Source organism: Grus americana, chromosome Z (assembly GCF_028858705.1).
Source record: "Grus americana isolate bGruAme1 chromosome Z, bGruAme1.mat, whole genome shotgun sequence".
NCBI lineage: Eukaryota > Metazoa > Chordata > Aves > Gruiformes > Gruidae > Grus > Grus americana.
Window position 1 is genome coordinate 50,330,266 of NC_072891.1, and position 12,947 is coordinate 50,343,212.

At 45.2% G+C, this 12,947-nt stretch overlaps 1 protein-coding gene across 3 annotated transcripts in view; it reads right to left on the reverse strand.

The window, feature by feature from the left end:
• Nucleotides 1-360: 360 nt before the first annotated feature.
• Nucleotides 361-12,947, reverse strand: part of LOC129199683 (tubulin polymerization-promoting protein family member 2-like) — a 45,268-nt gene continuing 32,681 nt past the window's right edge. Inside the window, exons 2-7 of one of the 3 annotated variants that reach the window (XM_054810558.1) lie at nt 11,704-11,787; nt 6,894-7,119; nt 4,598-4,688; nt 1,073-1,205; nt 759-912; nt 361-619 (exon numbers count right to left, since the gene is read on the reverse strand). In XM_054810558.1, coding sequence (XP_054666533.1) covers nt 437-619; nt 759-912; nt 1,073-1,205; nt 4,598-4,643 — 516 coding nt within the window. In that variant the 5' untranslated portion in view covers nt 4,644-4,688; nt 6,894-7,119; nt 11,704-11,787 and the 3' untranslated portion in view covers nt 361-436. Of the gene's footprint in view, nt 620-758; nt 913-1,072; nt 1,250-2,182; nt 3,432-4,597; nt 4,689-6,893; nt 7,120-11,703; nt 11,788-12,947 lie in introns of those variants that run through there. The other 2 variants (XM_054810559.1, XM_054810557.1) reach the window with 2 other exon arrangements.

Genomic DNA, 12,947 nt, shown 5'->3' on the forward strand with positions numbered 1-12,947 from the left:
GAAGCCATCCTCTCAAATGTAAGCCTGCATAGCTATGCAAAAAACATGCACACACTGCTCCCCAAGCCAAAAATCACAGCAAAAAGTATAGTGTGTTGGGAGGGGAGCATAAAAATAGAGTGACAATTCAGAGACTACCCTACTGTTCACTTGATTGGAAATGCAAAGCAGTGTGATGGCAGTGGATTAGCTGGCCTGTAGAATTGCTGCCAGGTGGCTAGCTTGTGCTTGGATTTAACCCCACCACATAGCAGTCAAAGCGTGGTCAGATGGGGAACCTGCACCAGTCTTTGGACTCATCCAGTGCCCACCCCACGCATTCCCACCCTGTCAGACAGGGTGTACGGACACAGAAGGCTGGTTGCATGAGATGTTTATTTGCTGCTCCTCCCATGTTACAGGGGAAAAGTCCTTGTTTCCTTAAGCAGTTTCAGTCCTAGTGCGTTTGGTCGTACGTGCCAGCTCCCTTGTAGGCTCCAACATAGCCCCTGTTGTCTGTCAGATCCTGGCGGCCAGCAAGACCTTTCCCTTTGCCACTCTCATCAAAACGCTCTTTGTGGCTGCCGGTGTATTTGCTAGTGTCCGTCAGCCTCTCGACCCCACCAACTTTGGTGGCTTTCTGCAAGAAAGGAGGCAAGCAAGAGGCAGTCAGAATTAGAAAACAGCTCACAAACAAGCTCTTCCCTACATGCAAGGACAGCACACGTCTTTACAGCAGGGATGAATGGTCCCATGGCAGCTCAAGGTGGCATACTCACTGTGGCGCCCACGCTGCCGGGCTCCTTCCCCTCGATGAGGCCATACATAGCCTGCAGCGCTTCCTCCGGTGATTTGCCCTTGAAGCGCTTGCCGCAGAGCTCCTTCATGGCCTGCTGGAACTCAGCAAAGGTGATGGTGCGGGCACCCTTGGTCCTATGGCAAGGGCAGACCAAGAGGAAAGTTACCTCTCCACTGGGTGGCAGTGGGATGGGAAACCCCCAGGGCTGACCCTAGCAAAGGAGCCTGCATGCCTCCTGCCGTTCCTTCCTCCTGCCCGGCTGTGCTGCCCACTGTGCCTCCCTGCGACACTCACTTGACTTTGTTGAATACGATGTCAACGTCAGTGCTGGTCACGGCTTTCCCATCCATCACCCCACACTCTTTGCACATCTTGGAGAAGTTTTTCCCCGTCATCTCATTGCCACTGGCAGATGTGTCACCATACACTGCAAATTTACGGAAAGCATTTTCTACCTCCGACATCTTGCTGCTACGGAGACAATAAGTTGTTAGGGAAGAAGCTGAGGACCATCTTCAGCTGCTGGACACACATGTCCCACACATCTCATCTCCAGCATAGCAATGGGCACCACCCACAGGTATCTCTCCACCATGGACAACCATGACGACCACACAGGTATTTACACAGAACCCTTGGGATGCAGGCAGGATTGGGGGAGGGATGGGTTGGGACATGAGGCAAGGCAAAGGAGAGGTGGAGGTGGGGCTCTGAGGGTGAATTAATGACTGCTGCATGTGAAGGAATGAGGCAGCCAAAGCTTCTGAACCTTTTTGAAATACAAGTTTCAGTTAGACTGTCTCAATAACAAATGCTTGCATTTGTAAGCTGATTTATGCTTTGCCTCTTATTTGATGATAAAGAGTCCAGATTTGTCTTCCAGGCTCCAGATAAGTGCCTAAATCTCACAGAACTTCTTGCAAGTAGTCACCAAAGAGTTGTCCCCATCTTTCCCACCACACGTCATCCCCTGAACTGCTCCCTGAATTAGGTTGTCCTCCCAACACCAGTAAATTTTCCACTACTGTCAACTTAGACCACTGTGACCAGGTATCAGGGATCTCTGAGAACACAGAAGCTATTGCTCAGATTGTAAATCAGTCCACCATGACCTGAGCAGGCGATTTCTGCTGCTTGTGAGACACCTTCGAACCCTTTTGAAATACCCAGCCCGTCCTACAGCCTTGTGCTTCACCCAGGTGCTCTGGGTCTCAAGGTTTTTTGTGGGCTGCCATTTAACATAACTCTTGTGTGGGTCTGCATGTCTCTAGATCAAAAATCAGTCAGGCTTGTACCAGGGAGGCTGTGTGCTGCGAGCACGAAGGGGGCAGTGGGGGGGCTCTGAGTGTCCTTGCCCTCTCAGGACCCTTCCCTCCCTCCCTGGGAGGTGTGGACCCATCTCACCTGCATGAGCTGGCAGTGATGGTGATGCTGCTGGCACTTTCCCTGCTGTCCCAGAGGCAGTGGGCACTCAGAATCACTCCTCGCTGGCCAATTGTTACCTCAGCACCCATGTATGTCATAGTCCTTTGAAGGCTCACCACAGGGCAGGGGGTGGGGGGTGGGGGTGGGAGGAGGGGGGACAACCCTGTGCCACCAGAGACATGGTGGTCCAAACCCCTTGGGGGGGTTATTGGACCTTCAGCCCACTGTGAGACAAAAAACCAAATACTGCATACTTTTCAGCTAGCATAAGCATCACACACTGGAAACGTCATCTGTACTGGGATATTTACTCCAAAGGGAAAGGGTGTTTATCCCTATAATCAATAAAATGCAGCCAGTCCTTGCTCCTCCTTCCTCGAGGAGCTGCTCTGCTGCCAGCGTGCTCGTGACCTGGCTAGGGGATGTGCCCGCACGCTTTTGGGGGGTCACCAGGAAATCAATAACTCCAAAAAGCAGGGTGGGGTTAGAAGGGGGAGAGACATAACACACATCACCTGTGGAAAAACTTTGAGAAACAGAGTTTTGCCTTCATAAGCTAATAAAGTAGCTGGAAACAGGATCTGGGAAGTTCAGGCCATCAGTAAGGCTCAGCTTGCACCCCAGCAGTTGTACCATGTTTGTAGGATCACTGTGATAGTGCACTGTTAAAAAAAGCATTTCATCTTTGTGGCCCATGTAAGACTAAATTAATGTGCTTTCATTGGTTGATTTATTTATTTTCCTTAAGCTGTGCTTAGCAACGTGGAATCACGTATAAATACACCTTATTTCAGAAATATTTTGTTCTCACCACTAATTAACAGGCATGTACTTTGCAGTCTTGCTGTTGATCACAGCAAGCCCATGGCAGCAGGGTGAGCTTGGCCAAGCTCTATCCATTCCAGGAGGAAAACCTTGCAGATATTCCTGCATGCTCACTACCTCTGCACTTCTGCATGGCCTTTGGTCTTCCTGTTGCACTGACCGTAATTCTTCACCAATTACGTTGCCACCCAGAGAAACTCGTTTGCCCCTTGGCGTGTCTTGCACGAAGGGCGATGGCCAGCTCTCGGCCTTGACAGGCTTCTGTGGGAGGGTGGTCCAGGCAAGGGTGAAATCACAGGAATGATGATGTGCAGGGCAGATGTACATGTTGTTGTTGCTGGGGATTTTTCTCATTTTGGAAAGGTGTCTGTTTTCTGTTGCAGAGTGTATTTTTGGAACTGAACTTCCCCCCCCCCGCCCTTTTAGTTATAGCATATGACTTTTTAAAAATTGAAAAAAAACCCCAAAATGGTTAGTCTCATCCAACCCCTGTCTGACCCTAAGGACAAAGCCCCTTTTCCATCTGTGCACCTCACGGGTAGAGTGAGCATGCAAGAAGCTCACCAGAGGTCACCGACGTTTAACGAAAAAGAGAACTATGTTATTTCAATCCTTCACACACACACACACACACACGTATGGTCAGGGATTCTTATTAGCTAACATGTCTTATTAAGAAAAAGGCAAATGGCCAGATCGCTGTTCTTCTGAAACTTCCTGCCTTCTCTATACTCAGATTTCTCTAGGAGATCTCTGTTCCTGTTGTCATCTGCAAATTTTATTAACAGCAATTTTTCCTATATTTTCAGCTCCCCAGTAAAACATGAAAAGGCATTGGGCCTACCACCACAAGCTGCAGATTCCCCCCACAGCCACCTCTATGGAAAAGCATCTCCTGTAATCTGTCAGTTTGCTGTCGCTGAATTCATTTAACCTGGAGGACAGGGCTTTAAAGAGCCACTGTTTAGAGTGATAGCACGTAACTGACAGATCACACAGCAAAATTGTTTTAATATGTTCCAGACATATTGCTGCAGTGACGTTAATGCAGAGATTAATCTGAATCACTGTGCCTATGGTCTTCGCTCTTCAATTCTCTCATGGCTACATGCCAAATTTTGTCTGCTTTCAACTGCAAGGCTTTCAACAACATCAGGACAAAGGAGTACACAATTTGGTCCCAAGTAACTAGTTAAGTATTTGGAGCTGTTGCCAGCCTTTTATGAGCTTGGTTTAAAATTACATTTAGGGAGGTTTGAAGCATCTTAGATATGACAGACGCTGAAGAAATAGAGGAGGATCGTCAGAAAAAAAAAAAAAGAAGAAAAAAAAAGAAAAAAGCAATATTCTACTGAATATAAGTAAAATATATAAACAGACATGCACACACACTATTCCCTGGTTCCTGAAGCAAATGCACCATTAACAAGAAATTCTCAAATTATGAAAGGATAAGCTAAGTTTCTTAAATCTTAAATATTCATTTGTTGGGAAGTGATTTATTCTGTATCAGTAAAATGCCTAGCTGTAAAACAGAGACCAAATTCAGTGTGCTGTTTGAATACTTACATAAATCTGCAGGAAAGTTGGAAGACAGCTTTGATACCATCTTCATAGAATCAGCGTTATTTATTTAAGGAAAAACAGTATTTCGAAGAGACTAAAAGGATAAAAAAAGAAGTTAGGGCATCTGTAATACCGAAGCAATCCAAGCTAGCTCTGCAGAATAGCAGAAATACAGGAGAAAAGATTAATGTCTGAAACTCTTTTGTAGACAAGAAGAATATTAACTTCTGCTGTTATGAATAAATGAATTCTAAATTATTCTTTCACTGCTAGATTTTATGAACTATTACCATAATCACATAAACCTCCTTTTTCACATAAAGCTATGTATAGCATACGACTTCCCTTTCAGTGCCATGATCAGAGAAACCATTTGAATGAAGACATTAAAGCAGTGAGATTCCAATTACCGTATGAAACACTCTAAATCTGTCAAAACGAGCTGCTCAGATTACTGCTAGACCCAGAAAAGCCCAAACGATGGAGGATGAAGGTGAATTGAAGCTCAGATGTGGAGCTGTACCCAATCCACGAGCCCCCACATTTGTCCCAGAGCATGTCCTTTTTCAGCCAAATTGTCCCTTTCCTGGTCTCGGAGTAGATGAAGAACAAAGTTTGATTTAAAATAAGAGTCAAGTAGGAGAATGGAATGCATAGCACAAGTTTGAAAGGCAGTGACTTTAGCTGTCTTGCTGAATGAATGTAATCTGTCTGATGCAGATGTATGGGGATAGAGGAGAAAAGACAGCAATTTGTTGGTGCCTGGCCTTAAAAGAGAAGTTTTACAGAATAGCTGAAAGAACAAGAATCTTGCAGTGAGAAACTTGAAGCTACTTGTCAGAAATTAAAGCTAAATAGACCAGACATGCAGCTGTTCTGTGTAAAAATATTTTATGGGATTTCTTTTCTATATCTTCAGTTCTTCAGTGCAGCTTTTATTTATGTCAGGCACGCACACACACATATACAATCAGGAAACCTTTTATGGACATGTAGATCAAACTGTTGTTCAAAGGAGTAAGTTAGGACAAGTTTAATAATCCTGCGCTGAAGTAACCTTCTGTATGCCTCAGTCTAGCCCATGTGAGCTCAAGGGACTCGCCCTTTACTTGAAAACCAACATGTGGAAAACTGTATTTCTGCATTGTCCTGGGGTCTCTGGTGAGATCCCACAGTGAGCCCACAGAAATAAACCACAAAATTATCCACCCTTACCCCTGGCCTTACTGAGCATATCCCTCTAGTAAAAATGGATGATTACCAAAAACCAGATTCCCTCTCTATGGAAATCACCTGCCTCTCATTTCAGAGGCTGAGCACAGCAAGAGCTGATGATTTCTTTTTTTAACCTGTGGTCAGTCTGAATCTACATCTGTCCAGGAAATACATGCTTTAGAGGGACACCCATGGGCCAGTCCTCTTCATGGGAACTTGTCTACAGTGGGTGACGCTTTCTGGTCGTTGCAATGGGAGATGCCCGCTCCTGTCTGAGCCAGGCTCCCCGCAGGGCAGACTGCGCTGGTGCAGGAGGAGCCGGTATCTCCCCCAGCAGAGACGGGGCGGATGATGGAGGACAGGCACCGAAGCCCACAGCACTGATGCCCAGGAACCACGTGGGAAAATGCCTGCTGCACAGACAGCTGGGGCAGGGTGCCCCCATGGCTGCTGACCCCCGCCTCCCTTGGCTGCCCCGGATGCGACGCTCTGCAGTTCCTGTGGCCACTTTGGCCACAGCAAGGCTGAGGAGGAGGTAAACTGAGCCCAAAAGCTGGGCTGCGTTACAGGAATATTGGCAGAATAACTATCCTCTCTCAAATTAATTCACCTAGAACAAATATGTGTACCTCTTGGCCAGAAGTCCTGCTTTCTTATTACACTGGGGTTTCTTGGCATACGTGAGAGCTGACTATGGCCGTGGGATTGCATGAAAATGCTGGAGTACTAAGCAGGTGTCCCACTTCGCCGAACCTCTCCCAAGACTTTTAAAAAAAAAATCCCAGCTAAATGCTTTTACAACACTCTGGCTAACTCATTAGGAAATACGGCATTTAATAATTGCATTATTAAAAGTGATTACTAACATATTAAAAAAGGTAATTTTCATAAAGATTGAAAAGGTCATATTCATATATATATATATCATTTCTATATGATAATGTGAGTCATATTCATTGCCAGTGTAACATCTACTGATTCCACTGAAGCTATATTAGGAACTAATTTTGATCCTGAAGTCTGTTTTCCTATTCTATATTAGCTACATTATATTATCTCCCTCCACAGGCAAAATTGCATTTACCTCAAACTTGATTTGATGCAATTATCTAGGAATAAATGATCTTGTTTTGGCTTGTTTCAACAAGTTGAGCCATTTGCACACTGTTCCAACAACATTGTTCAGCCTGCAGAAGTCTCTTGGTAGTTCTTCAACTCTGATCTAGAAGTTTGTCTGAAGAGGTACAGATCCTTACTGTACAAACACAGTTTTTGCTGCTTATTTTTCTTCCAAAACATGTCAAAGCATTCTGTAGGGGTGGAGGTACAAGAAATATTAAGTTAAAGCATTTTTTTTAGGGCTAAAATATTTTCATACAAAAAGCAAGTGTACCATATGCTTTTTTTTAAAAAAAAAGTCAGATCACATTTTAGATGCTTGTGAGAAACATACATCTAGATATCTGTTGTAACTTAAGCTCCTTAAATTGCTTTGATACTTAGATCCTTATAGAAAGGTATTTGCAAGCCATCCGTTGTGTGCTGTCATTCAGACCAACAGAAAACTCAGATGCTGGCATGCATCAAGTACAAATAGGACAAGCAGACTGCCTCATCCTTATCGCTTAGCACCTTTATGAACAAATTCAGTGACCTTCTTGAGATATTCTCATTTATACCATAGCTGATGGTGGTCTGTCATTTTGCTACGATAGCTCAAGTCGTCTGTTCTTTTCTGACCAGCTGCACAGGCCTGTTTCAACCAAAGAATTCTATTACAAGCTTTTAAAAGTGAGTTTCAAGCAGAAGAAGAAGAAAATATTAATAACTACTTACCAGAATTATTTTTGTGCCTTATTTTATGAAGGTCATAGCTTAACTAATATTTAAAAGCACATACTTGACCTTATGTGCTGAGATACTAAGCAATTCAATGGCCAATTTCACAAACTGCAGTCTTAGCACTGGCCTTGCACTATACTTTTAGCTTCTATTATATGTTGCCTTCCATAAAAGTAAATAAATTGCTCACACAACATAGTCCAGCTACAAGCACTGAGCACAACCTGCCCTAAACAACTCAAGAAGATTTACATTATGTTTTAGAACTTCCTGTGTGATTGCTTAATTTTTCTGCATACTGTTTAGTAAATAAAGTTGTTGTGTTAACAGCAGGCTGTAAAGTCCCAAAGCAGATGTAAGGATGGTCTAGAACACCAGATTTTAAAGCTACAGACTTGTTCCTGTTCTGATCTATGAATGAATGAATGAAAAAAATAAAATAGGGATTATGTTTTTATCACTACTAAGGAAATTGACAGCCTATTTCAAAACACGCTGCAGCTTTCGGAGGAAGAGGGTGTCTTTTCTTCACCGTCAGGCCATAGTTCAGACTTCAAACATCTTGGTGAAGGCAAAGTGCAAAGACAGGGAGCAGGGCACCCTTCCCTTTAAACATGTCCACAGGGAAGCGCTGTGTTGGCTAACATGGACTTACACACTTCTGTGGCCTTTTTGAGTGGCTAGTGTTGGCAAGAAGAGAGTTTCAGTTTTGACTGAACTAACACCTTCCAGGCTTGTCAAGAGCAGGGATGAATTTCATGGACGTGTCAGATACGGCCCTGCGCTCTGTTCCGGGGCAGAGGGTGCACCTTAAAGAGCATTGTATGGAGCCGAGAAACCAACCAGGCCTTCTCATTTTTCTGGTTATGGTCTGAAAAGGTGTTCCCAAAACCTGCACTGTCTAGTGCCAACTCAGGCATCCAGCAAATCTAGAAATGGCAAAAGAAAGGTAGTGTCTATCTACAGCCTTCTGCACGCACTTGATTGAATCCTCCCGCTCTTGCTTGCTAAATATGTCAGTGGCCAGTTCTTGGGAGATGGGCTTTTTGCTGCATGTTTACAGCATCTTGAAAATGCTGATCAGTTTCAAGTTAGGACCTTTAGGTACTTCTGCAATAAAACTGATCAATAGTACTGATATCCTAGCAGTCAGGGACTCACCTAGCTAGACCAGGACCTGGCACTGGCCGTCTGTACCACTCTAACCTGGATGGAGGCTGGGGAGAAGATTTATTTAGTATGAGATATTGCTGCTCCATGGCACAGAGAAATCCCACTCCACCTGGCATCTTGGATTTTCACATCAGTGCTGGGTGCTGACACGGTCCTGTGATGAAAACAGGTTTCTGTTTTCCAGTGCTTCCTGTGCTTCCGTGCTCTTGCAGCAGGCTGAGAAATGACAGCCCCGCACTCTGTCCTCATAGTGTGAGATGGTGAAACTCACCACCATGAGACGCTTTATGTAACAGAAATATAAAGAAGTTCAAAAAGCAATTAGGAAAGCCCAGGGAGGGAAGGTCCTTAAAAGGGCCACTGAAGATAGAGAGGCAACAACCTCCAGCATGGCAAGTCTCTGAGCCTGACTGGTAGACAGGAACTTTCATACTGGAGGATGCTCTAGGAGCATGTGCTTGTTCTAGTTTAAGCACACACTAGAGACAGGACATGTGAGTGGATGAACTTTTCTTCCAACCCTATATGACAGTCAATTTAGTTTTCTTGCTTTCCAGACCTAGGGAGACATTAACCTGTTATATTTTCTCCCAGTTGTCATTCTTCCACTTTTGGCCTACAGTGCTTCTCCTAGAAAATGGGAAAAATCTGCTGTGGTTGGAGATTCTTCTAAAACAAATAAGCAAACAGCCAGCGCACCACAAAATACTCTTTCTTTTAGGCTGGGAAGGTTGTAAAAGCCATGCACTGCTGCAGGTGGGAGTCAGAGCAGCTCACACTTGCAACTACACTGAAGAGGATTACCAGAGCCCTGGACACCAGAAACTGAGAGAGGACAGCTCATGAACAGCAGGAGAGTGCAACTGCTCATTTTCCATGGTTTTACAGCTTGCAAAATAACTTACATTTGACTTAAGCAACAGTGACATTTTCCAGCCTGCGTCAGAAGAGCTGACACCTGTTTGGCACACTCTGCATTACTCAAGCGGTACAAGTCAATGGAGGCAAGGACTTGGGTCAGCACGTGTGGCTGCAACATGTTTGAACTTCCCAAGGGGGATTAACTTAGTTCAACTCTGCCTGCAGGTCAGGCAGCACAGGCTTTCTCACGTGCAATGACCCAGGAGAAGTATTGAGGTTGCTGGGCTGCGCTGCCGTCACTTCGCTGATGACAGCACCAGCTTATTGCTCCTCTGGGCGCGGTGCCTGGCCCACTTTCACGGCTCAGATTGACAGTACGCATCCCATAAAACCAGGAGGAAGGACAAGGAGGGCAGAGACAGTTTTCAGACAGGTCTGAAACCCACTGAACTAAACAGAAGGCGTCTTCTGGCTAAGAATATTTTGTTCTCAAAAGAAGCATTGTTGCATGATTTCACTGACCGATCCACATGGGACTATTTTGTGGAATTGGTATAATTTGTGGCATGATTTTTATGGTATGATTTTCTGAAAAATACATGCATGCAGCAGTCAGTAGCGGTTACCAGCTTTAAATTCTGCAACAGCATATCTCTGCTCCTGGCAAGGCTGGGAAAGGCCATGGGTGGGAAGCGCACGACACTGGGAAGGGAAAGCAGCGTTAAGAAGACCAACAGCAGTCTCGACACTGATGACACTCCTGAGTGTGCGGGCTCCTCACCATCTCGTGTTGTGCAATGCAAAACATGCTGCTTCCTTCATGTTTAGCACTCTGCTTCCTTCACGCTTCTTCTCTGGGGCCAGATCCCCAGCAGGTGTAAACCGGCTTCGTGGCGCCACGGTCACCGGTCTCTGCCGGTTGACACCAGCTGAGGGTTTGGCTGTAGGTCCTTATTTTCCTGAAGGCACAGCAAGACTCCTGAAATGTGTCAGAAGCCTTAAGCCCTGCTGTGTTCCCTTTCCCATCCCTCCTGGCAGCAAACCTAGGTGCCAGCAGCTGGTTAGGAAAACGCACGTCGGTTTGTAAAAGCACGACTGTAAAAGTGAAGGGAAAACTCCCCCATATCTCTTCCCTTTGTTGCTCTTGCACAGAGGCACCTCGCTGCCCCATGAAGGGAGAAGGCTCGCTGGACACAAGCCACAGCCCCAGCGGGATGTTTCCACCCGCCCAGCGAAGCGGAACAGTCCCATCGCTGTCAGGCCAGAGCCAACGCACAATATTTTACGCAACTATTTTTGTGGTGGGATCGAATGGCTTGGTATCTGGGACATCTGCCGGAAGCAAGACACCCTTTGTGGGAGTCTACACAACTCAGCTGGCCTCACGCTGCCGGTTGCTGAAGCCACAGCCTGGGACTGCTTTTCAGGTCTGGTTAAGGGCAGAAAAAAAACCAACAAAAAAAAAAAAAACCCAGCTTGCTTCAAACTGATACCAATCATGCTCGGTGTTACCATGTTAGGTGCGCCTTGTGCAAAAACCAAGAACCTGTGACATCCCCCTGCACGCCTCCCCGCTTCCCCAAATCCTATTTTTGAGTGAGGAGCCAGAGCAAACGCATGGTTGTGGCAGAACCTCACCACCTGCCACCTCTAATTATAGAGGAGTCCTGGTCCTGGTCTGTATTAGCAGAACCTCCCCCCCGCTCCGTGCCACACACACAGTCAAGCTCACTCTCTGCAAATACAACCGTTCAACCGCCAATTTCAGGCACTGGTTCCTTCATGGCAACAAGATATAAATATAGACCTTGATGGCCCCAAAGTCTTTTCATGTTAACCCTTATATTATTTCCATAGCTGATTCTTAAAGTTAATTTTGTGATATGAAATCCAATACTTAGGGCCATCTGCTGTCTTAAACCCAGGTACCCATATGTTAAAGCAGTATCCAGCAGCATCAATGGGTGCTCCAGGCACAAGGGTGGGTGATTAAGTAGTAGAAGATTTTTTAGACTGACCAACTCAACCTTTGCCAAGAGAAGAAATCCTTGTCACGGTCTAATCACTCTTCTGCTCGCAGCAAAGTCACTTGTCACTTGTGCCTGCAGTGAGATAAAACACACAGATGTTTTGTATTCAGAGGTAACGCTGTTCGAGGCTGTGAGAAGGTAGCATGGGGTCAAGATTTATAACTCCTCCTGAGGCCTTTTTGCTTTATCTGTGGCAAATATTCAAAACAAAGTCAGAGGACTACCTCGTAAGAGCCGAGCACCCAGCCCTGGCCTGTAGGCTTACTCACCCATGGGCATATTCCCATACAGGTATGTATATACCCATTAAAGAGAGAATAACCCTCAAATTCTACTCTGGAGGTTTTGTAAAATTCTTCAGGAAAAGGCATCCTAATGTTTCCATGCAAAACATTTTTTTTTTTTGGAGAACAGGTCTCACCTTTTTAATGTCACAGGGGAACACAGCAATCCCTTTGGCTTCAGGACTCAACAGAAGCTTGGCTTCAAGCAACATGATTGAAGGGCAGAGTCAAATGTGTGGTATACCTACCAAGGAAAGTACTCTTCCATCTTTTCCCTTGCTCATCTGCTGAGTGAGGATTTGCGTAGTCTGCAAATCAGCCAGGCTGAGGGATGAAGACCACCCAGATGATCCTATGGTTCACACCCTCCCTATGATCCAACACATATACTTTGTGGCTGAGGAGATGGCTCACTCAACTCTGAGTGGCCTCTGAGGACCTTCACCTCAAGTGCACCACGTCTTTCTTTGGCAGAACAGTAGCATGAGATTGGTTTGTTCTTTGCTGAACTCCAAATCCAAAACTGCATTCTTTGTTCTGAACTATGGTTTACCGAAGTGTGGTTTAACAAGGTCATATGCTATTTCAGATATGTAACAAACAAAATGTATTTGGAAAATCAAAGAAGATGAAAAACAGCTTATTACACTCAAATACCCAACAATTATATGCAAGTCCTCCATAATATGCAGTTAAGAAAATAGGAGATGGCAGACAGAAACCTCAAGGAAGCATAAATCGCAGGGAAAGGAAAGAGGAGGATCGCAGGAACCTGGAAGAGACTTCAAGAGGCCATCCACTCTTTTTCTTAGGGCAAGATCACAATCTCTGTCATTTCCCACAAATGCTTCTCTTATCTTAGACAAGAAAAACATCAAACTAGTACACACACTAGTAATGGGCATTCCACAGCCTCTCCAGGCAATCTGTCTCAGCACTTCACTATCT